Source organism: Mustela lutreola, chromosome 2 (genome assembly GCF_030435805.1).
Source record: "Mustela lutreola isolate mMusLut2 chromosome 2, mMusLut2.pri, whole genome shotgun sequence".
Lineage (NCBI taxonomy): Eukaryota > Metazoa > Chordata > Mammalia > Carnivora > Mustelidae > Mustela > Mustela lutreola.
In genome coordinates, this window is record NC_081291.1 from 121,829,333 (window position 1) to 121,854,233 (window position 24,901).

The following is a 24,901-nucleotide window of genomic DNA, read 5'->3' on the forward strand; positions in this document are numbered from 1 at the left end:
TGGGATGTTTTTCACAACACTGTAATCTGGAAGATAGTACAAACCAATTCAATTCCAGCTCCAAAAGTTAACATAACTTTGAGCAAGCCACAAAGTCTCTAATCCTTAGTTTTCTTATTTGTAGAATGAAGATAATAGCTCCTATCTCACAAAGTTTATACGAGGGATAAATAAGAAATTGTAGACAAGGGACCTGGCACATAATAACTAGTCAGTAAGTGACAGCTATTATTTAAAAGTGAAATCTCTATTTCCCTCTCTGTGTCTCTGTCTCTCCCTCCCCATCCCCCTCCAGGAGTTATTAAGATACTGTAGGGGATGGGGGAACCCCCTAATATAGTAGTCCTGTTGTCCTCAGGCTGTACAGAACTTTCAGTAACAGAACTGAGCTCCTCTAGCCTGCTATGTTATCAAGTCATCACCTGCTTGCTTGGCTAATCTCTGGTGAAGGTTAAGTGAAGGCTCAAGGAAATGTCTTGTCACAATATTTACATGGACATTTCATCCTTACATTCACATGGATGCCAGCATCCCAGATCAGGTTTGTATATTTAGATGTTTGGAACTATGGTGACAGGGAGCTACTGAACCTTATTCCACTCACATCACACATTAAGCAGGTGCACAAACACAGGTCTGTAGACAGAAAAAACTTATTTTCCTAGACAAAGTAACAACCTGAGAACTAAAAGATCTGGGTTCTGTTATTACCTTGTTGTTTGCCTCCAGTCAAAAACCTAGTATGGTTTTGGGACAGCTCTGTTTCCAAATTCTCAAAAGGAGGCAGTTTTAAGTGGAAAATAAGATAGAGTGAAAACATGGTCTCAACAATTTAATAAAATATTCCAAATAATATGAATCAAAAATGACAAAATAAAGAAATAGCCAACATTATCAGATAGCCATAAAAGCTAAGTGTGACAAAATGCAATGTTAAAGATGATTCTAAGAGTTTAAGAAGTCATTAAGATTTGCTAGATGGGATGCTGCTCAATTCATGAATCTTGTAACAAAAGGAATTAGAGCTTCAATTTAAAAAAAAAAAAAAAAGTAACGAAAGGTATTTACTTACAGGAAATCATTCAAACAAAGACGGGCATTCTATATGTTATAAAAATTTAAATGGCTCAATATCTATAATTTTAAAAATTAGAATCTAAATGTTCAGTGAGAATGGTGTTCAACCCAGTAGAATATTATTTAAATGATATTTATTTAGACTATGTAGAAATATGGAAATATTTATGCTATGTCAATGTTAAAAATACAAAATTCATCTTCACTGTAAAGACAACTTTGTAGGTTGCCTGGGTGGCTCAGTCAGTTAAGCCTCTGCCTTCGGCTCAGGTCATGATCCCAGAGTCCTGGAATCTAGCCCCGCATCAGGTTCTCTGCTCAGCAGGAAGCCTGCTTCTCCCTCTCCCACTCCTGTGGCTTGTGTTCCCTCTCTCACTGTCTCTCTCTGTCAAATTAATAAATAAAATCTATTTTTAAAAAAACACAACTTTGTAAAATTTATGCTCATAGATGAGAAACAGAAGGAAATCCAAACAAATGAAAACAGTGAGTGGGTGAGCATTTTTCTATTCTTAAATCTTTATTATATCTTTTATAACAATTTTAAGGGATGGAATTAGAACTCTTTTGTTTCTGTGTACAGATTCAGCTCATCTTACATATTATCTAAGCATCTCTTGTCCACAGAAGACACACTCACTTAATACTAAGTCAGATCTTACCTGGACAAACACAATGATATACTAAGTCTAAAAAATCCTGCTCTGTCATTTGCTATGTAACCCTGGGACGAGTTCATTTTCCAAAGGAGTAAGCTATGAATAATGTCTGTCCCCACAAGATTGCTGAGAGCAGGGGTGGCTCAGTGGGTTAAGCCTCTGCCTTCAGCTCAGGTCATGATCCCAGGGTCCTGGGATCAAGCCCCACATCTGGCTCTCTGCTCAGCAGGGAGCCTGCTTCCCTTCCTCTCTCTCTGCCTGCCTCTCTGCCTATTTGTGATCTCTCTCTGTCAAATAAATAAATAAAATCTTTTAAAAAAAAAAAAAAAAGATTGCTGAGAGCATTAAACAAGTTAAGGTTTTTTGGTTGTTTTTTTTTTTTTTTTTTCCTTTAACAGAGAGAAAGAGAGATCACAAGTAGGCAGAAAGGCAGGTAGAGGGGGAGGGGAAGCAGGCTCCCTGCTGAGCAGAGAGCCCGATGCAGGGCTCTATCCCAGGACCCTGGGACCATGACCTGAGCTGAAGGCAGAGGCTTAACCCACTGAGCCACCCAGGCACCCCAAACAAGTTAAGGTTTTAAGGCATCTAGTATAGGATCTCGCATGTTTTAGGGGCTCCACAGAGAGCACCCACCACCGTCACTATCACCACCTTCTCTAGGCTCCTGACAGCCAACATAATCAAAAGTGCCTTCCCCTCCCTTTGGCTCGTCCCAGGAAGAGCGTGTACCATGTGGGGCTCCTCCTCTGTGATCTCAGTATGCAGAACATGTGAGCTTCAACAGCTTAGAGACTGTGAGCAGGAAATGCATCTTATTCACCTTGCCTATATGCCCAGCCCCTGCACAGTACCCCGCCCACACCACACATGCACTAAATGTCTATGAAAGGAGACTCCAAGAAGTTTAAATACACCAATATGTTAAGAACAAGAGCAAAGCAGGAGCCTCAGAAGGGTAGTTGTGGGTTTGGGGGTTTTTTAGTTGGTAACAGGTCTGTGCTTAGAACTAAGCACAACTGCTATTATGCAAAACTTTTTGCACAATAATTAATTTTTTAATTTAATTTTTAAATTTAAAAAATAAATTTTTGCACAAACTTTTTGTCTGTAGTTGCTTTTATTTTTATTTTTAATTCTGTGGGATAGAAGGGGACCATGACCTTTCCCAAACGTCTTTATCCAAATTAAGGAAAAGTCAGCAGAAGTAACCTACACTCTGGTTTTAAGGGACAAATCTAAGATTTCTAATCCTAAGTTCCAAAGTTCCCTAATTAGAGTCTTACTACCCCAACAGTATCTAGTTGAGGAACCTGCAGAGAAATTATACCCTATGGACCAGTAGGACTAGGACCCCCAACTTCTCACAGCAACTACCTTCCACTATGGTTATTAACTGGCAATACATGAATGGACTCTTTTTCTAAACTTAAAAAAAAAAAAATGTTTTTAATATCTCTTCCCAATTCCACTTCAATGATTTTCTCCGATCCTTGGGAGAAGTGGCTGGGACTCCAGCCATTTCCAAGAAGTGACTTGCTTAAGCTGTGAAGCAACACCACAGAAAAAAAGATCCTTAATGCAAACCAAGACTCCAACACCCAGCTCAGAGTCCTCCCTACCTGACCAGACTGTGCTCGAGGTGAGAACCAACAATTCACCCTCACAAGAAAGTACAGGGGAAACCTCCTTGAACACAGACCTTGTTCTGGGACCTACTTCAGAAGCAAGAGGCAAAATGGAGTTTACTAGAACCTTCTGACCATTATAGATACAGTTGAGTTTTCTGAATGGGCCCATTCCAAGAACCTTCCACAAATGCTCTCTTTTTAAGCTCTTTCTCATCAAGTATGAATGCTTGGGCTAAAAACAAAAAAGTGGAAATTTAAGCTCCCTGAGATTTAGAAGTAGTTCTTCAATGTCTCAGACTTCAGACAAAAAAGAACTTGACTCCTTTACTCCTATTTCTGAAAATTGGTAGGAAGGTGGGGAAGTCAATAAAAATGTGAATATTTAACACTGTTTTAATGACATACTGAAGATCTGCACTGAATGCCTTAGAAGGTATTTACACATCTATATACATTTGTAGCTTGACTGTAAAACATATGTAAGATTAGGCCAGAACCACCTCATAAGTCCTGGGATGTTTCTTGGAAGATCCTGGACTCCCTTATATTCCTCCTACTCTCCTTCCATCTCATAAAACAGTTAAGTTTTATAGTAGTTGAGTCCACAAATTCCAATCTCCCCTACTGTTGTAAGTTATCATTTAAAAGACAAGCTAACAGTGTCCCTCTCTAGCTTAAAAACATTGACACAGAGCTACCCACTTTCTAGGTGCATAGCAGCCCTAAGCCAAAAGAACTGCCAAATAGTTCTGTTTATTTAGTAGTTGGGTCCAAACAATTTAGTAAGTATTAACGTTCTGATGACTTAGTAACCAATTGAAAAAATAATATACATAAATGGAAAGGCAGAAATGTCTTACTTCACTCATAATTCACCATAATCCCTTGCTAACAGGATGTGTGCCCCTATTGGGCTCTGCACAGCTTCTTTCTGAATCAAATGGAACACAGCTTCCCTCATTTCCTGTTCCACATTTATTTTTCACATGGTACTTGCCTTTTACCATAGAAACCACCAAAAAACCAGCTCCACAGAGGTGAAGTCACTGAAAGGAATTTAAGGTACTCCAATAGTAAAACTACACCAGGCTAATAGTTCATGCAATGTTCCAGCATCACTGGTCTTCCCTTGAAGTGTTAAAATATCCATGTTGGACCTGTGAGTTCACTGTAGCACCCTCAGGTGCCTCAGGGCACAGTTTGGAAACTAAGTGTTAATGGTTCCCAACTGCCTCCAGGAAAAAAGTCTAAAAGCATGATATATATCCATACTATTGCTGGAAGAATATACAAGATACATAAGAATGTGCAAATAGAAAATAATATTTGTCTCTGGGGAGAGTAACCAAGTAAGCTAAGAGACCGAGAAGTGGCAAAGGCTTTCTTTTCATTATAGAGCCCCTTATAACTTTTCAATTTTAAGCTTTGTCCAAAAAACATTGTTCTAAAAATGTTTTTTATATCCTAAGTATAAAAAGCATAAAATTTAAGTGATTCAAAAATTAGTAATGGTCATTGTTGATTTAAACACACACACACACACACACACACACACACACACACACACCAGCAAGAGCTAGAGCTGAGGGAAAAATCCTTAACTGTGACTTTACCTGAATGCACATCAAGGTAGTCGGGAAGAGTGACTTAAATGCTGAGGGGCAAAATGGTGATCCAGAGACTTGAGTAAGCCATTCAGCACCATCTAATGGTCTCAGCTTCCCTAATATAATCAATATTGAAGGTCATAATTGAATGATTCAATGGGCTCAATGTCACGGTTGAGCCCGTGAAAAACATATTGGTCATGAAATCATGAAGTGGCTGGAGAAAAAGAAGCTTCTATCCAAGAGAAAGCATTAATCAAATACATCTATTTTGTGAGAAGAAGACAGGCATCATGATGACCTTTCAAGAGCAATAAAAAAAAAGAAACATCTTCCTAGTCAGAGAAACAAAGAGACTGCAAGGGAGTTCTGAGTTCTCTTCCTCTCCAAGAAGAGACAACCCTAAAGTCCCTTCTAGTAAAAAGTATGTGGCAGAGACTACTAGCTGCCTCCCAGTAGCCACTCTCCCCTTCTTCTTCAAACAGGCTTTACTCCATGAAGCCAGTTAGTAAACTGAATGTATCTTCCAGTTCCCTGCACAGCACGTGGTATGGCCACATGACCAACTCCTGACCAGAGAGGTGTAAATTGAGGTGTTGCTTAGGGATCTGAGAGAAGACTGACGAAAGGAAGCTGATGACTCCACTGGGAGAAGAGATTTTTTTTTTTTTTTTTTGTCCTTCCTCTTTGCTCTTTCTGGGATGGGGATGTAATGGCAGGAGTTCCAGAAGGCATTTTGGACCTTGTAGTGACCATGAGGTTGGAATCACAGAGCAGGATGGAGAGTGAAGCAGAGATAGGGGAAGAGTCTAGATCCTGATGAACATGAGGCCAATCACATCAGCCCAGACTTGCTGCTTCCCAATATCCTCTACACGGGAGAGAAATAAACAACTCCTTTATTTAAAATCACCAATATTTTAAGCTTTCTGTTACATAAGCCAGATCTAACCCTAATATGGTCCTTCACTTGTATGCACCAGCCTCATCAGCTTGAAAACAGCTGTGATCAGTGTAACAAGAGAAAAGCGACTGCTCCAAGGGCCATGAAGCATCTTCTCAAGGCAACTGTAAATCTGGGCTTGCAAAACCAAATTCTTAGTGGGATGAGGCAGCCAACATCAATTTGTGACGATTCTGGGTAAACAAACATTAGAGAGAAAGAGGGCCTGAGGCAAGCCCCGAAGTGTCAATGACGTTTACATTTAAAGTTTTTAAAAAACCGGTGGAATCCAATTAGAATCTATTTGCTGGACTGTGACTTTTCAGTATTTTCTGTGGTTTTCTAAGATATGGAATGCTGAGTGAATACAGACAGCAGCCTGCAAAAACAGACCCGCTGAAATGGAATGGTAGGTTAGTATTCCCAAGAAGCAGTGGAAGAGGTCCACACAGTACAAGGCACAAAATCTTAGTGTTCACTTTTGGATTAATTCTTTTTTTTTTTTTTTTTTTTTAAGATTTTTTTTTTTTTATTTATTTATTTATTTGACAGAGAGAAATCACAAGCAGTCGGAGAGGCAGGCAGAGAGAGAGGGAAGCAGGCTCCTGGCTGAGCAGAGAGCCCGATGCGGGACTCGATCCCAGGACCCTGAGATCATGACCTGAGCCGAAGGCAGCGGCTTAACCCACTGAGCCACCCAGGCGTCCCTGGATTAATTCTTAAAATAGTTATTTTACCACATCCTATGCCACCAAAATGATCAGTAGAGAAATCAAACTGCAAGGTCTTTCAAGCAAAAGACACAAAGGTTAAAGGGAAGGGGGGCAGCTGACTTCTCCATTCAGCCAAAGAAAATAATGGAAAATAGCAACAGTAATTCAAAATGTTTAATTATTTCCACCTTCAAAAATGCCACCAAATTCAGAAGTTGCAGCATCTTTATCAGTGGTTGGGAGCCCAAGACTAATAACTAAAGCATCAGAATGCACCCAATCATTTCAGCTTTGAGGTCCATTCTGAGCTGGTTTGGGTTTTGTTGGTTGATTTAGGTTGTGGTTGAAAGACCACAGAGAGGTGAGAAAGATTGGCCAGGGTAGAAAAACCAGCTACAAATAAACCTCTTAAAGAAATCCATGACTGAAAATCAGGACAAAATACCGCAAACATGAGCCTGGTGTAGAAAAATGGAGGATCAGAGCAGGAAGGACACTCAGCTCCATGACTGTTTCCAATGGCTTTACTTTTCAAATAATTAATGTGTCTTTTCATTATAACAGTAACACATGTTTGCTACAAAAAAATTTAAACACCAGATAAGCATGGGGTGCCTGGGTGACTCTGTGGGTTAAGCCTCTGCCTTCAGCTGAGATCATGGTCTCAGGGTCCTGGGATCAAGCCCCACATCGGGCTCTCTGCTCAGCGGGGAGCCTGCTCCCTCCTCTCTCTGCCTGCCTCTCTGCCTACTTGTGATCTCTCTGTCAAATAAATAAATAAAATATTTTTTAAAATAAATAAATAAATAGATATATTTTTTAAAATATCAGATAAGCAAAAAGAAGAAAATAAAAATCACCTCAATCTTGCCACGAGGAAAGAGTTACCATATCGACAATCTGCAATGTATTTTGCCAGACTCTTCTGGACTCTCAGTTATATATGTATTCATGTGTGTATATACCCACACATGTACATATAAACACACACATACATACACAAATACACATACACACACATATTGTGTGTATAATTTTTTTTACCAAAATGAAATCATAACATGCAAATGATTTTGAAATTTCTTTCAAACAATAATCCTAGGCATTTAGGAATATAAACTTACTTGGTCAAAAATTATTAAGTCCCTTTTTCTCCTGGCAAAAGCATGTCAGAAGTTTAATATGAAAAATGAGCATGATGACATGGTACAGAAACTGGTACTCATTTGCATGAACAAAACTGGCTTTTCTGAATGAGGGAGAAGAAAATCACTGTGAGGCACACACCACAGTAATCATTGCTGCAGGCAAGATCCATGGACGGATGATATAAGTCATGTGCAAAACTTTGAGGAGAAACCGGATACTAGCATAGACTCAACGTATTACTCCCAAAGTATTTATTAATTACACTGTATCATCACAGTGGAGAAACTCAGCTGAAATCACCTCAACAAGGGATCAAGGCTACACACCAATGGGAAGACATCTCAGCATTACATGATCCCCAATATCATCTGTGGTGCTCCTACCAAAAATGCATTACCTCAGACTTTGGAGGACACATCAGACAAATCCAAATTGAGGAACATTCTACAGAATAACTAGCCAGTAGTCTTGAAGAGTGTTCACAATTATTAAAGACAAAAAGAAAAACAAAGACGGAGGAACTATCAAAGATTAGATATGATTTTTAAAAATGACAACTAAATACAACATGGGATCCTTAAAAAAGGACATTAGTGGGGGGAAAATGGTGAAATCTGAATAAAGTCTGTAGTTGAATTAATATTTTTTTTAAAAGTCTCTACTTTCAAGGCAGTAAAAAAAGAGAGCAGAAGCAGAATCATAATTACTCTCCAGTCACTGTAAGTATAATTGCTTTAGAACACTAAACCCAACTCTTAGAGTGCTAGAAGCATCCTTCGCCACTAGGTAAACACAAAACAAAGGCAGGTCATCACAAGGTAAATGGTTTCCTCTTATCATTAAATTGTAGAGCAATAAATAGTATTCCAAATCAAACAAGCACGTGCACACACGCGCGTGCACGCACACACACACACACACACACACACACAAAATCTCGGCACACTATTGATAACTATTTACATTACCTAAAAAAATCTTGGAATTCCTCCTTTTTGGTAACGCTCCACCAGATGCCCCTCTTACCTTCTGAAAAGAAAACAAGAGATTGTTAAAATGCAGCCTATAAAATAGACAATGGGGAAGGGGTGGGAGAGTACATCTCACAGGTTCTTGAATTTTACAAAAGGCCAAGAGGAAATTCTCAACCTGGACTAGATTCCAGACTAAACCAGAACTTGACCAGGTCACTGGAGGCAGGTGAAGGGCAATGCTATTGTTCTACCTGATTATTTTCACCAAGTTATCAAGACAGCACCTCTGGAAAAGGAAATGGAACCAGGGATCAAGGTGAACTAGACATTTCAACTTCCAATTGGCACATGCTTCCAAGAGACTGAAGTCCATGCCCAATGCTGGAATTATGCTGGAGAGATCATATTGGCTCCTGGAGGGAAGGCTCTGCTACCCATTAGGTCCCTGTGCTCTGTCCTGGGCATGCACAACAATCACTGTTGAAAGAGCTAATAAATTCGGATAATCAGTCACTGATAGTCTGGTCATATTAAATCTCAGTCTAACCTCCTTGAACATTTCTGGAGCACCAGCTAATGGCTAGCTGCCATCCAAGACTTCGTGTATTTTCTACCTCTGGTGGAAGTCCCTGACAGCAATGAAATAAATGCCCACCAAGTGGTTAAGCTAAAGAAATCATTCATTACCCTTCTGACACACACAAAATTTTACCCTCAAATAGGATTATAAAAATTTTTGTTTTGGGTGCCTCAGTCAGTTAGGCGTCTGCCTTCAGCTCCGGGCACGGTCCGAGGGTCCCAGGTTCGAGCCCTGCATCGAGCTCCCTGCACGGAAGGAAGTCTGCTTCTCCCTTTCTCTCTGCCCCTCCCCCCGGATCATGCACTCTCTCTCTCTCAAATAAATAAAATTTTTTTTCTAATTTTATTTTTTTGTTTCAAATGGCCAAAATCTTATTTCCACCTTTTCTGTCCTCTGTTATTAGAAAAGAATACATTTCCAGCATACCATGGTGTGAGGGTCAAAGGCCGGCATCTTTCCAGTTAGCCACGAGTTTTGGCAACATCAAGCCCTTAGTACTGCTTTAGTCTGTTCCCTTATCAGTCTTAAGTCTCCTTTGCCACATTTTATTACTTGGCATTGAAGGCCGACTCATCTTTGTGATTCTCACATTAAGTTTTTATAGATTCTACTCTACATTTATAGTTCACATCTTAGCATGTGAAAATGATTGAACACTTTAGTTCAAAACCCCGTCTCTCCAAATACTCATGCCAAATTTCATGTCCCCTCTCTTGGAATCCCTCTCCTCCAAGGTCTCCGAGACGCTCTTCCTCTCCCCACCACATGCCTGCCTCAAAAAAGGGATGAAATAAACCAATCCTGGAGGTCACTTGGAATCTCTCTACCAACGTGTATGGCAGCTTTTAATCGTCCCGACCTCACTGTCTCCTCCACTCCTGCAGGATGGTGGACGGAGAAAGAAGGACAGGGGCCCCCCGAGCACCTGTTAGAACACAAGGCTCTCCCTGATTCTGCCGTCCACACCTGAGACGTGGATTAGATCTACTTCCTTTCAGGAAAAACAAAACCAAAAAAATCCACTAGGTTTTCCTTCCAAAGACCATCACCTCTGTGCCTGCCTCAGTCTCCACTAGAAATCAACAGGGTTTGAGAAACAGGAACTCCTCAGTCATCAAACATGACTGGGCCCATGGGTCAGGCTCTGTGAGGCCCCTGAGACTGCAAAGTGAATGAAGAGACAGACGGTCCATCCCTTGAGAACTCCACCAGCAAAGCAGGGGAACATTTATGCAAACAAATAGCACAACAGATTTTGGTGAGTATTAAGAGATATGTGAAAAAAGCAGGACATAAGGAGGAAATGACATTTCTGGTGGTGGAAATTGTGGGCAGGTAAGAAGGGCAGCATGTTTGGCATTTAGCAGCTGCTTAGCAAATATTTGTTCAATGGATGGATGGATGGATGGATGGATGAATGATTAATGGAGGAAGGAAGTTAAGGAAGGAAGGAAAGAAGGGATGGAGGGAAAGAGGGAGGAATAGACAGATAAATGGAAGGATAAATGGATGGATGGATGGATGGATGGATGACAGATAGATAGATAGATGATGGATAGACAGATGGATATGCTGATCACAGAGAATACAACAGGTATGAGAGGAATCAGACATCCCAGAGAGGAAAAAATAAACAACATGTACAAAGGTATGAATCATAGTATATTTCAGGAAGAGGTGGTTTGATATACCTACTGCACAAAGCTGGTGGAGTAAAAGTAGAGTCAGTAAGGCTAGAAGGAGCCAGATTATGGAAGGCCTTATAATCTCATGCAAAAAAAAAATTTTTTTAATTTTAAAAAAGTCTTCATCCTGCAACAAAGGGAGATACCAGAAATTTAAGATTCTGAGTCCCACAGATACACAGACATGTGCATTTGAAAACATCACTCGGAGTGCAGCATGCACATTAGGTGGGAAGAAAGGCGTCAAGTTTGAAGGAAAGATAAGTCAGGAAGCAAAAGCATTAGTCCTTTTAAGGGATAAGGAGCTTTTAGGCAAAAACAACAGGATGAAGAGGACCGGATGGACTTCAGAGCCATTTGGGAGTCCAAATAACTAGATTTGGGTCACTAACCAGCCATGGAATGAAAGAAGAATCCAAAAGATTTCCAGGTCTCTAGAATTCAAGATGAAGGACAACTCTGAGAAAGAGGATTATTCATTGAGTGTGAGCACACTGGCTTGAAGTACCTATGAGGTGTTAGTAGGAGAAGCCCCATCAGTCAGATGATCAGGTCTTTGGCTCTAGAGAGACACTGATTAGGAAGTCATCAGTTCAGAGAGAGTGATTAAACAAGCCAATGGACAACACTGATGAGGAAGAGCAGCTCCAGAGAAAGATGGTACCCTAGGGGGTCACCTGGGTGACTCAGTGGGTTAAAGCCTCTGCCTTCAGCTCACGTCATGACCCCAGGGTCCTGGGGTCGAGCCCCAAATCGGGTTCTCTGCTCAGCAGGGTGCCTGCTTCCTTTCCTCTCTCTGCCTGCCTTTCTGCCTACTTGTGATCTCTGTCTGTCAAATAAATAAATAAATAAAACCTTTAAAAAACAAAAAAAGGCACCTTGGGAAGTGCGCTAAGGAGTGAATGAATGAAGAGATGCTAGTGAGTCAAAGTCAGAAAAGGCAGCCTGAAAAACAGGAGGAAGCCAGGAAAGAATGGTGCCAAAGAAAGCAGAAGAGCCGTTCTAAGATGGGAACAAGTTCAAATACTCAAAAAGTCAAGTAAAATCAGGGTTGAAATGTATCCACCAAGTGTGACCATGCATGGTCACTATAGCCCCAATAGTTCCAGCTGGTTTAGCCGGAAGACTTACCCGATGGCAATGCTGAACCTCCAGCAAGGGAACAGGAAAGCTGTTAAAGACACTTTATCTGAGGGACAGGATGACCAGAGGAGGACACAAATTATAGGGACAGTTTTGTGGTATGTTCTTATTTAAGGTGGGAGAAAAAAGCCGGAAGAGGGAGATGTTGAAGAAAAGGGAATTAAGGAAGAAGCAAGTTTCTGGGGAGGAAACAGAGCTGTGAGGACAGAGAGAACATAGCTTTCTGCTGGGATATGGGAACCAGAGGCAAGGAGTTCCCAGGAGGCAAGACAGATGTTCAGGAAGTTCCTGTCCAAGGTCCCTGTTTTCTCAGGGACATACAAGTCAAGTCGTTCTCTGAGGATGATGAGGGGAGGCCCTGGTAGAGCACTGAGGATGACATCTGGAGTCTGGAGTGGAAGAAGCGACAGGCCAGGTTTGCTGGGCAGTGAGTCAGCCTAGCGGAAGGGGGAGGCCAGGAGTCTGACATGGCCCAGACCATGGTGGTGCAGGATTGCTCATAATGTGCTCCCAGAAGGCAGGATGAGACTGACAGCATGACTAACCAGAGCTCTCGGGACAGTTAAGGAGGCAAGACAAGGGGATAAGGGTCCCTTGAGGGCACCAGTGGTAACAGTACATTTTAAGCCCTGAGAAGCAGTCCCAACAAACAGGGGAAGTGGCCACCTGGACCAGTCACAGGACTGCAGACTGCAAGGAGGGAAAACAACAGAGTGAAATCGGAATAAATGAGAGCTAAACTGAGAGAGGGTTGTGGTCACAGAATGAAATATTTAACTGAAAATTTCAGAGGCACAGCTAACTGCACAAGATTACCAGCACTCTGCAATTCTACCACCAGCTTTGGGACCAAGTTATCTCAAGCCTCTGGGCCTTGGTTTCATTTCCTTCCCCCCAACTCCCAGTTTCCTAAAACTTCATCATTTTACACTAAGATATATGTCCGGGACAAAGCGTACCTCATAAGAATTGCTAAGTCCCACATAACAGGAGCAGTGAATGTAAATCATGTACTATCAGGCCAACATTAGATTGTTTTAAAGCCAATCATTGAGTCGATGGTTTATCTGACCTCCTGGCCTTTCTTCCTCCTCTTCCTCCTACTCTGCCCACTGTCCAATTTGGGGATCTCTCCTTTGTCTGGAACTTAAACAGAGAACATATTAGGTGGGCTAAGGTGAATGATCAGATGAACTTCAAATCAGCATTTACTATTTAGAAGTTCCAACACAGTCTACAGACTATTAGGACTGAAGTGAAAGCTGAAGAGTATTGCTAACTATAAAAATCAATATCTGAATTTTAATAACATCCCCAAACATTATCAATAACCAATTAAAATACATGAAGAAGTAAAAATTAGCAGTAACAATAGTTACAAAAATTACAGATAACCTAAAAAAAAAACCTCACAAAATACAAGCTCTTTTATTGAAAATTACAAAACAGTATTGAAGGAGACAAAAGAGAACTGAATAAACAGAGAGGTATGTCATTTTGAATACTCACATTCAATAAATATTTCTGAAACACCTACTATGTCCTGGGATTGTTAAGGGCTGAAGACATGGAACTGAACGAAACAGACAAAAATCCCTGCCCTCGTGGAGTTTACCCGCTGTTGTGGATTATAGAGTAATCTCCAAATTCACTGTGATATCCTCAAAATCTCAATAGGAATTTTTATACTAGTTGAACTGATTCTAAAATCTACATAGAAAAACAAATGTCTAAACCCAGAAAAGTTCTGGTAAAAGTGCTTGCTCTACCAGATACCCAGGCTTGCTGCACCAGTGCAGAGACAGAAAAATAAGATCAACAGAAAAGAACCAAGAGCCCCAAAACAGACCCGAGTATGAATGCCCAGTTAAAATGTAAAAAAAAGATGGTGCTATAAATCATTGAGAAAGACTGCAATACTCTAGTAAGAGCAGGACAACTGGTTACCCCTAAGGAAAATAAAGAACAGATTCCCATACTTCATACAAATACAATAAACTATAGGTGGATTAAAGTCCAAAAAACGTCAAAACACACAAATGCTCATGCAAACACACGTGCACTTCAAAAACAAAACTATTAAAAGAAGTATCATTATGACCTTGAGTTGAGAAACAACTTCATAGATAAGATACAAAAGGCACAATTCATAAGGGAAACGTTTAATAAATCTAACATCAAATTCAAAACTTCTATAAACAATAACTCATAAATGAAACAAAAAGTGAAGCTACAGACCATAAGGAAAAAATATCAGAGAAGAGAAAACCAGGATGGCCAGTAGACCTATATGAAGATGTTTGACCCTTGAGGAAGGAAATGCCAATTATTTACATGCTACTTTGCACCATTAGATTGACAAATGATATTTGTCTGACCAAGTGTTTGTGATGATGTGAGAAAACAGTAATTGGTAATCAGTGCAGATAGGAGTATAAATTGGGGTAACCACACTGGGGTTTTTGGCAGTACCTCGCCAAAACGAACATAAGCACACCCACACGTCAGCATTACCACTTCCAAATAGTTAATGGTTGCATCATTTGTAGAAGCAAAAATAAAAAAAGGGGGGGTGGACAGTCTAAATGTTCTTCTGTAGGACAGCAGGATAATAAATGACAAGGCACTCATAAGAGGGAATAACAAACAAACCATAAAATGAATTAAGTATGTTCTGACGCACTGGAACATGAACAGCTTTCAAGAACAATCTGAAAAGGGAACGCTCTACACAGAATTATATGCAACAGCATGATAGTCTTTATCTACACCCTAAAAACACGTAAAGTCCTTCCACATATTGTTCATGACTATCCGTACATAAATAAAATATAACGATGTACATAGGAATGAGAACAAATTTGCAGCCATGGTTACTACTCGGGAGGGAATCAAAAGGGACTTGAGCTTTCAGGAAAGCACTTTCTCTTGCTCAAAAGAAATATATAATAAATAAGAAGTCTGAAGCCAAAATATGCAAAATTTTTTTTATTTCTGATTTGGAGATTTCTGAAATTATTTTGTGTACTTGTCTGTATTTTTTACTTAATTTTTTTTTTCCTTCACTTGACTCATGTCTGGTTAACACTAATGAGAAATTCAGAGGAAGAGAAAATTAAACTGGGTAAGGTAGAGTTTGGGGGAAAATCTATGAATTTCTGCCAAGGGTCATGCTCCTGTTTCCCATCACCAAAGGGCATCAGAAATCACGTGGGCAGAGAAAACCCTCCAGGTGATAATGAACCGCATGACGACGTTCCGGGGAAGATACCAAGGCCAGTTCTCCCAGCGTGTGTCTCACCTCTCGCACGTGTCTTTTCAGGTGCATGTATACACTCTGTCCGGTTTTTCGAAAATGTCTTTCAACATGTTCCCTTCCAAAGGCCAAAAATGTATTCATGCATACATAGAGTCCACCTTCAGAGTTCTAGGAGAAAGAGACAGGCGACAAAATTAACCAAAGATACCTTGTCAAGTCGTTTAGATACGAGATAGGTGAAGGGAAGAAGGGCGAACGGTGAAGACAAGACCCAGCAAAAGGCCACCTGGCCGTCGCAGTCCTCTGCGATGACCCTCCACCCACAGCAGGAGTTCCTGTCCCAACCCTGAGTTCCAGGTGCTCCTGGACAGTTGCGCACAGTCTCCCCCTCAGGAGAGCCTCAGAGGCCCCGGGAAATAAACATGCTTGTCTGACTCTCCAAACTGGTGTAAAGGACAATAAGGGAAGAAGCAGCTTGGCAATTGATCCAACTACCAGCAGAGCCATCATTCTTCTTCACTGATCAAGGTAAGTCTCCAGGAACAGAAAGTTCTATACTCTTTTAGCAGGACAATTCAACTCAAAGATATTCTTCCCTTCCTTCGGTGACACATGATATTTGATGGTACCATTCATAAACTAGGACGATTTAATAAGCCAATAATAACTTAATGAGTAAATTATAAAGGATGGAGTCCTATCATAATCCTAGCTATGTATTTTTGCATGCTATTGTGTGTCTGGTACTTCTCATACATTATTTCAGAGTCTGACAATATTATCATTTCCATTTTACAGTTTAAAAAACTAAGGGTAAATAAGTTACTTGCCCAAGTTCACAAGGCTTGAAAGTGTCAGTTAAACTAAAGCCGTTTCTCTTTTTATCCTTCTAGGCCACATTTCAAATATTATTTAATTACAGACATCCTGGCACAATGAACAGTCAAGGATATTGTTCACATTTTTTTAAAAGATTTTATTTATTTATTTGACAGAAATCACAAGCAGGCAGAGAGGCAGAGAGAAAGAGCAGGAAGCAGGCTCTCTGCTGAGCAGAGAGCCCGATGCGGGGCTCGATCCCAGAACTCTGGGATCATGACCTGAGCCAAAGGCAGAGGCTTTAACCTGCTGAGCCACCCAGGTGCCCCATATTGTTCACATTTTAGATGCTTGAGTTTCTATCCCAATTTCACCTCTCCTCTTTTTCTCACTTCATTTAATATGCTTCTGTGTAAATTTTGCCTATAAAATTAACCATCCTTGGGACACCTGGCTGGCTCAGTTGGTTGAGCATGTGACTCTTGGTTTCAACTGGTCATAATCTCTGGGTCGTGAGAGAGAGCCCCACATTGGACTCTGGGCTCAGCGCAGAGTCTACATGAGGTTCTCCCCTCTGCCCCTCCCTTTCCCCCCCTTCATTTAAACAAATAAATAAATACTATAAAATCAGCCATCCTTTCCTCGATGAAAGTAGATTTTTATTAAGCACTTGTCAGTCTCACTTAACCAAATAATTTTTTAAAACAATTTTTTAAAAATCTATCAGAATTACCAACAAATACCTATCAAAATTCCTTACATTATATTCAGTAGAACACAAATTCAATATCAAAACAGACACTGATGTTCCTACAAATATATGAAAAATAATTTTTAAGTTCCAATAATTCAAGATTGCATCTTTTTTAAATTTCTAATAAAATTCTCCAACACTGTATCTATGGTTAATAAGCCAGATATAAATGAGTTTTATCACAATGAAGATATTATAGCAGCATTAGTTCAGATACGTGCCTATTATTGGAACAAATAAATTGCATGAGGGAAGAAAACGAAAAAAGTATAGAGATAACAAAGAAAGAGGTAAAATAGTCTCAATTTGTTGATAACATTATAGTCTATATGGAAAATCCTTAAAAATCTACAAACTACTAACTAGTAAATCTAATCAATGAATTTAGCCAGGGTCTTGGAATATAAGTTTATAGGCAAAAATCAATTTCAATTTTATACTCTGGCAACAAACATCTCGCAAATGAAATTTTTAAAACTTGACTATAAAATAGCATTCAGAAAAGCTTGTGCTTCTGGATAACTTTTTCTCTTTGAATGAGATCATTTGAATAAAACTAGAAAGTTTCTCAACTAGAGGCAACATATTATATTCACTTGATCAATAGATTAAATCCTTTCAGAAGTTTTCAACAGACATGCTTTTTGTATAGTCATAACCCTTAAAAAACTTGTCATCATTATAATGGTCAGTTATTCATTAAGCCCATTAAATTGAGCACCACATATTGTGATTTTGAAAAATAACATTTCCATTCTCTTCCAACAAAATGTAATTCAGTCAAAAATGTAATTTAGTCAAAAAGAATTCAAACCAAAAGATATACCGGGGAAAATATGAGATTTGGAACCAGGGTCCTGAACTGCCACTAATAGCTCTGTGACCTAAAGGTTGTCATTCAGTCTCTGAGCCTCAGTATTTTCCTTCATAAGCATGTCTGCAGCAATAATTCCCATCTGACAGGTTTCATTAAGTTCAAAGGGGGTGACATACATTCCATGCTGTAAAGCATTACATAAACAAGAGCAATTATTTATTATGAGCTACAGTTTGTGTGCCACATGTATCTCCTATTATCTCAATTATTGTATAATTGGGGGAAATAAGCAGAAGGAAGAAAACAGTGAGTCTGACAGCCACACTGGCTGGAGGCAAAAAACACTAATCTATCAGAAAAAAATATATTAAGCAACTACTAGGTGAACCAAGGAATTAGCCAGTGGAAGATGAAAAATATTCAAGTACAGCATTTTTCTGGAGAAAAATACAGAATAGCTATAAATACAAGAGTTTATAAAGTAATCTCTAAAACAGTCATAGAGTCTTTGCTAATTTCATTGCCAAGAGTTTTTGACTTATTAGGGCAATTGATAAAAAATTTAATATAACCCTAAACATTCATTCGCAATTTCTGGAGTCACCTGATATTGTCAAAACGTCTATAACCTGAGAGGAAAATGCGTTAGCCCCACACAGGGAAGGATTCTATGACAAACATCCTGGGGTCTCCTCCATCCCACACACCATGTCCACCAGCAACTCTGAGATGGAGGTGCTACCATAGGATGTGTCAGCGGTGCTAAAACTTCAGGACACACTGAAACACAGATCCCTTCGAAAGCTACCCTATAAAGAACAAACGCTTCTGTCTAATGATCCATGCTTTCTTCCCTCTTCCCAACTTAATGTCTACGTATTGGTCCTATAAGACTCTTTCGTGTCCAAAGGCAGTATTCCATGCCATGTGCTTTGAACAGCTTCTTCCACAAGTGATGACAAGACCATGCTGACAAGTCTCTCTCTCCCAATTCCTTTGGTTGCTAGCCTTGGATCAGAGCTGAGCCAACTTTGGGTTTTCAAACCCACTATCTCCTGCTCTATTTAACCAGCCACACCCCCACTAAGATTAGTGTCCCGGGAAATACCGTAAAGCACTTGCCTTTCCGTGTCCAAAAGTGCAGCCACGAAATCGGACAGAACTTTATTTGTAGAAGTACTGGGCTAAAATTGCGGAAACTAGATCACATCTTGGGTTTTGTAATGATGCTAGCAAAGTACATACAAGAAGAACAGGAACTGCACTAGAGTGTAAAGACTAGGGTGAGCCTCTCTCTTAATGCCCAGTATCTTTGTCTTAAGGTAGGATGCACTACATTTTTAGAAAAAAATAAAATTAGGGGGCGCCTGAGTGGCTCAGTAGTTTGAGCATCCAACTCTTGATACAGCTCAGGTCATGATCTCAGGTCCTGAAATCAAGCCCCATGTCAAGCTCGGGGAGTTCAGTTCAGAGTCTGGCTTGAGATTCTCTCTCTCCTTTTCTCTCTGCCCCTCCCCCACCCTCACCACACTTTCTCTCTTCCTCTCTAAAAAAATAAAGAAATTTAAAGAAAGAAATCATGCAGGTTAGAAAACTACCAACTGACAGTGAAACACAACTCAAAGAATAAGAGCATAAATACAAAATAATGCTTTTCTCCAGTGATAATAGTAGAGCACTTTATTAAATTAAAACAGGTTACAAATGAAATTCAAGATATATTGCAGTAGTTTTTTTAAATAGATTTTTTTCATATCCATAAAGATTCCAAAAATATATTCATTCTACGTTAACTGCTTAATATATGTCAAACCACAAGAAGCAGAAAAATGGGGGGAAATCACTGATAAAAGTTAATGGGAGAGTTAGCCATCAGTATACAATAAAATTAACCTCAATCCACATCTTATGCCAAACACTGGAATAAAGTCCAGAGAGCTCCAAGAGATACGCATTTAAAAAACTAAAAAAGAAGAGAAGGGCATATCTATCCCACTTATGAAGGGGAAAATCATTTCTGGCCAAGAAAATATAGGATACAGAGATGATATGGTTGAGTATAAAAATGTAAACACTAATGAACAAGTTTTACACCACAGGGGAGAAAAAAATGAAACAAATAGAAAACCAATCATAACACAATGAGGAAATATGTAAAGTACAATGAAGAAAAGTTCATATCCAAATTATGTAAAAATTGATAAAATTACAAGATGTCAGCATTCAGATTCAACTTGGTAAGTTTTTAAGTTTGTTTAGTTTTAATTGTGAGAAAATATTACAATCAAATCATCACATTCTCACTACCTCCTGAAGTAATAAGCATATTAAAACAATCTCAAGGCAAGTGTAAGATTACTAAACTAGCAAAAAGTATTGAAATTACAAGGCCTGAAGCCACAGAGAAAACCTGTATATATACTCTCACTATATAAATTGGCTTCATCTTTCTAGAGATCAATACAACTACGACCCTTTAACACAGTAGTTCTCCTTTGAGTACAAGACTGTAGGAACCCAGAAGAAAGAGGGAAAAAATCTAATGTGCACGAAAATATTCACAGATGCACTATTTATAAGAGGAAAAAATCTCCCAAACAGAGGAGCTAAGAACTTGTGGCACAACAAAATATTATAATGTTATTTTTCTTGTTTTTCTTTTTTTTAAGATTTTCTTAAATTCAAGTTAGTTCACATACAGTGTAGTATCAGTTTCAGGCGTAGAATTTAGTGATTCATCAGTTGCATATAACAGCCCATGCTCATTACATCATGTGCCCTCCTTAATGTCCATCACCTGATCATCCCTCCCCGACCAACCACCTCTGCTCGCCAACCCTCATTTTGTTTCCTATGGTTAAGAGACTCTTATGGTGTGTCTACCTCTCTGTTTTCATCTTATTTAAATTTTTTCCCTCCCTTTCCCTATGATCCTCTGTTTTGCTTCTTAAATTTCATGTATGAGTAAGATCATATAATTGTCTTTCTCTGATTGACTTACTTCGCATAGTATAATACCCTCCAGTTCCAGCCACATCATTGCAAATGGCAAGATTTCATTCTTTTTCATGGCTGAGTAAATATTACGAATTGAATGTCGTGTATATAGGATGTAGTATAGAACTGTATATAACATGCACAGAAAAATAAAGCTCATGGAAAAAACACATGCTGATGACGAGGAAAGGGAACAGAGGAAGGGAAGTCTGTGCACTGACCAAGACCTGAAATGAAGCTGGAATGTCATCAGTGGTTTTATATTTAAGTTCTTCACCGTGGGGCTCACAGCCTTATCTCCCTTTACCTTTGTGCTGCGTCCAAAGAAGTGTTTGTCAAACTACTATCATGAAAGACCAGATTATTTTGTGTTGTGTTTCATTTTGGTTCTACTCATTAAGGAAAGGCACGTGACTCCACTGCACATGACTAGTCCCGGCTCCAGTCAGATGTGAACTTACTCTCACGTGTAAGTCCCACAAAACCCAAATGGGTTTATATGTTGTTCAAACAAACTAATCTGCTGCCCACACACTTGGATGTGGCTACAATGTCAAGCTGCCATAGAAATTTCTAAATGCTTACTCTCAATATTTGTACTTATCTCTTCGAACCAGTCAGCTGACCACACCTGAGTAGCACTAGTCTAGAGCTACTTGGTTGCCATGTCGACTCCCCATTCTTAGAACTGCTCAGGACAGGACAGTTCTAAGAATGCCTCATGGTCAAGAAAGCGTCGCTCCGAGGACCTTCAGAGATGTTGGGTCAGGCTCCAAACCTTCAGAGCAGCTGACACCAAAACCAGCTACATACACCAAAGCCTCCAAGACTGTACAAGCTCCCAGATCCCACGCCTGTCCACTTGTCCACCTGCCTGTGCCCATGACCAAGTCCCGTGTCCCCTGGCTCATCACCCTGTGCTGCTGGTTCTGAACCCCAAATCTACTTTTGTATTTCGTGACGGTTAACATCTCAGTCATTGAAATCTATGGCTGTGAGAAACCCAGGCTTTATTGGTTTGAGGCCACCGGGTTCAGATCCTGAATCACACATTCGATCCTGGAGGGCAGGGAAATCACGTCATGTTCATTATTTAATTCCAACAACAGTACCTGGTACAGAGCAGAACTGAAGAAACATTTATGGACTGAGTGGTAAAGCTTGTGTGGCCCTTTGTCATTCAGTCACAGAGTTTAGACCCTCTCTGGAACTGATGTCCAGTGCCCTTCTGATCTGTATTAAGACCCTTTAGACCACGGCTCCATTTCAAGTCTTGGCCAAAACTAAAAAATGAGGATCACCAAAAGAAAACTGATGGCCATGCCTAGGAAAACAGCCTCTGGCATCTGCAGGAACACTAGTTTTTCAGGTTTGTTCAGCTAAAGCCAGGCTCTCAGCAGCTTAGACACTTGAACCCCGTGACCCCAGCTCCCCTACTTTCTGTGACCAAGTCAGCTTCACTGGGTCTTCAGGACAGTGGCTGCCATGTCCACATCCCGTCTCACCTTAGACCCTATCTGGCTTCTACTTGCAGGGGTCATCCAGGCAAGGACAGCCAGTGTGCGCGTCTCCGCATGCTCTTAGCTAAATAAGATTCTAGTGATCATTTTCATGATGCACTAAACAGAAACTTGACCAACATGTAAGACTTGATTAAGAAACCTGAAATCACAAAAAGCCAAGAAATACTATGCAGGGCTTCCCTAAAACTCTATAATGATCCCCTACGACAATTTCTCCCACCCCACAATCAAACCATGAGAGAAAAGCAACGTTGGAAGCTCATGTGTTGCTTAAACCCAGTCTTCAAAGCATTTTGATATAAATATGATATACACACAGCCTTTCATTTATTACTTTACATTGAATGGCCTACATACTATTCAGAAGTAACATCAAGGACAAAGACAACTTTTTTTACACCGCTGCCTTTTAAAAGAACATTAAAACTAAGGCAAAGATAAAGGTCAAGGTTACATGTTTTCAGAATAGCAAGTGAACAGTCATTTTAAATAAAAATACACCACATTGTCAATCAGTAGGTGTTCAGAGAACTTTGTTTACGATGGTGTGTTCTTGGAGACCGGCCTCCGCTGGAAGACAGGAAGGGAGAGCGAGCCCGTGTGAGCAGTGCACTCAGGAAACAGAGTCGCTGCGTAACACTTGTTTTTATAACCACAGAACAGTGTGGAAAACAAGCGGTCATTGCCACAAAGAGAAACATGATGTAGGTAGATGGAGTCACAACAAATCCATGTCCAGGACAAATTACATACTAACACCCAGGAAGGCGGTGACTCACACACTCATGCAAAAGGGAGATGAAAAGGACAAGAACACAGTATTTTCTAGAACACTGATTAAAAAAAAAAAAAAAAAAAAAAAAAAAGGAAGAAAAAGAAATGAACTGAATTAACTACTTGTAAGTGTGAAAGTAAATCACCTGAATGCTCAAGAACAGATTTCTTTAGTAATTTACACATCTGTGAACTGTAACACCCTTCAGCCATTGAAGATTGATTTGTAATGCATAGTTACTGATAGGGAAAGCTCTGCAAGGTATTTCTGAGTGAAAAAAGCAGGTAGCAAAACAGCAGGTGTGACATTACAAAATACACAACATACCGAGCCTGCACGGCGTGGGACATCATCTCTGCATGCAGACATCACGCGAGATGGTTTTCTTCATGTTGTCTTTCACATTTTCTGATTTTTCTTCAGGAAAATTGATTCATTTTTTAATAGTAAAAAATAATTGAATGTTTCTTACTGAATGTGTGTAGAACTAATTATATGTATGCGAAATTGAACTAGAGAGTTGTCCAAATGTTCCCTTTTCTTAACCCAAACTTTCTTTAGGCTTTCACAGCCAACCTCATAGCTCTAAGAGGCTGTATATTCTTGTTACTCACAGTAATTAAGATTACCTGAAATAATTATCTCAAATGTGTAGCTCAGGAAATTTGGGAACACACAAGTAAAAAGAGGAGATGAAGGGCGCCTGGGTGGCTCAGTGGTTGGGCCGCTGCCTTCGGCTCGGGTCATGATCTCTCGTCCCGGGATCGAGTCCCGCATCGGGCTCTCTGCTCGGCAGGGAGCCTGCTTCCTCCTCTCTCTCTCTCTGCCTGCCTCTCTGCCTACTTGTGATTTCTCTCTGTCAAATAAATAAATAAATAAATCTTTAAAAAAAAAAAAAAAAAAAGAGGAGATGAAGAGTGTAATCTCAGGGAAACAGATGAGAAAGTGATGACAAGAGAGAAATGATACAAAGTCAGGTCACTGTACCCCAGCCCAGGTAGATGACATCCGTGTTCACAAAAGGAGATTGAGAGATCATCTGTGTGAAGTGGGAAAAGCTATGAAGAAGAATGAGGCTATGAAAAGCTAGGAAGGAGAATGATGTCTTCTCTGGGGATTTAGAGAAGTTGGTGGTGTGGGGGGCAGGAGGAGTTGATTCAGCAGAGGGAGAGAAAGACAAGCACGGTTGGTGCTGTGATGACCTTTACATCTTACTACAAGATCACTCTGGCTACTGGAGGGAACTGTAGGGTGGGAGCCAAGAGAATATATGGTCACGAAGCTATTATGCAGTCTAGACCCATGCAACCACTGGCTGCACGAAAACATTTAGCTCTAAATTAATTTAAATTAGTTAAATTAGAAATTCGGCTTCTCAAATACAATGTACCCATGGCAAGTGCTCAATAATCACATGTGGCTATGGGTGACTACACTACAGATGCAGAACAATTCCATCACCACAGAAAGTTCTTTAAGACAACCCTTGTCTAAACAAGGCAAGATGGTGGCTCAGCCTGGGAGAGGTGGCAAGAAGTCAGGGAAGGGGAAACTTTGACAGATGCAGGTTATAATTTTAAGATAGAACCCCTGAGCTAAAAGGTTGATTAAGGGGAGCCTGGTGGCTCAGTCGATTTAAGTGTCTGCCTTTGGTTCAGGTCACGATCCCGAGATCCTTGGATGGAGCCCCACCTCGGGCTTCCTGCTCAGCAGGGAGCCTGTGTCTCCCTCTCCCTCTGCCTGCCATTCTGCCTACTTGTGCTCTCTTTCTTTCTCTGTCAAATAAATAAATAAAAACT

At 40.1% G+C, this 24,901-nt stretch overlaps 1 protein-coding gene and 1 non-coding gene across 2 annotated transcripts in view; one reads left to right on the top strand and one right to left on the bottom strand.

Annotated features, from left to right (window-relative positions):
• Positions 1 to 24,901, bottom strand: part of USP13 (ubiquitin specific peptidase 13) — a 108,294-nt gene that overhangs the window by 67,966 nt on the left and 15,427 nt on the right. Inside the window, exons 2-3 of the mRNA XM_059163401.1 lie at positions 15,460 to 15,585; positions 8,745 to 8,805 (exon numbers count right to left, since the gene is read on the bottom strand). Of these exons, the coding sequence (XP_059019384.1) occupies positions 8,745 to 8,805; positions 15,460 to 15,585 (187 nt within the window). The remainder of the gene's footprint in view (positions 1 to 8,744; positions 8,806 to 15,459; positions 15,586 to 24,901) is intronic.
• On the top strand, positions 18,970 to 19,145 carry LOC131826285 (small nucleolar RNA SNORA81). The gene has a single exon (XR_009351531.1). It is a non-coding gene; the product is annotated as a small nucleolar RNA SNORA81 (small nucleolar RNA).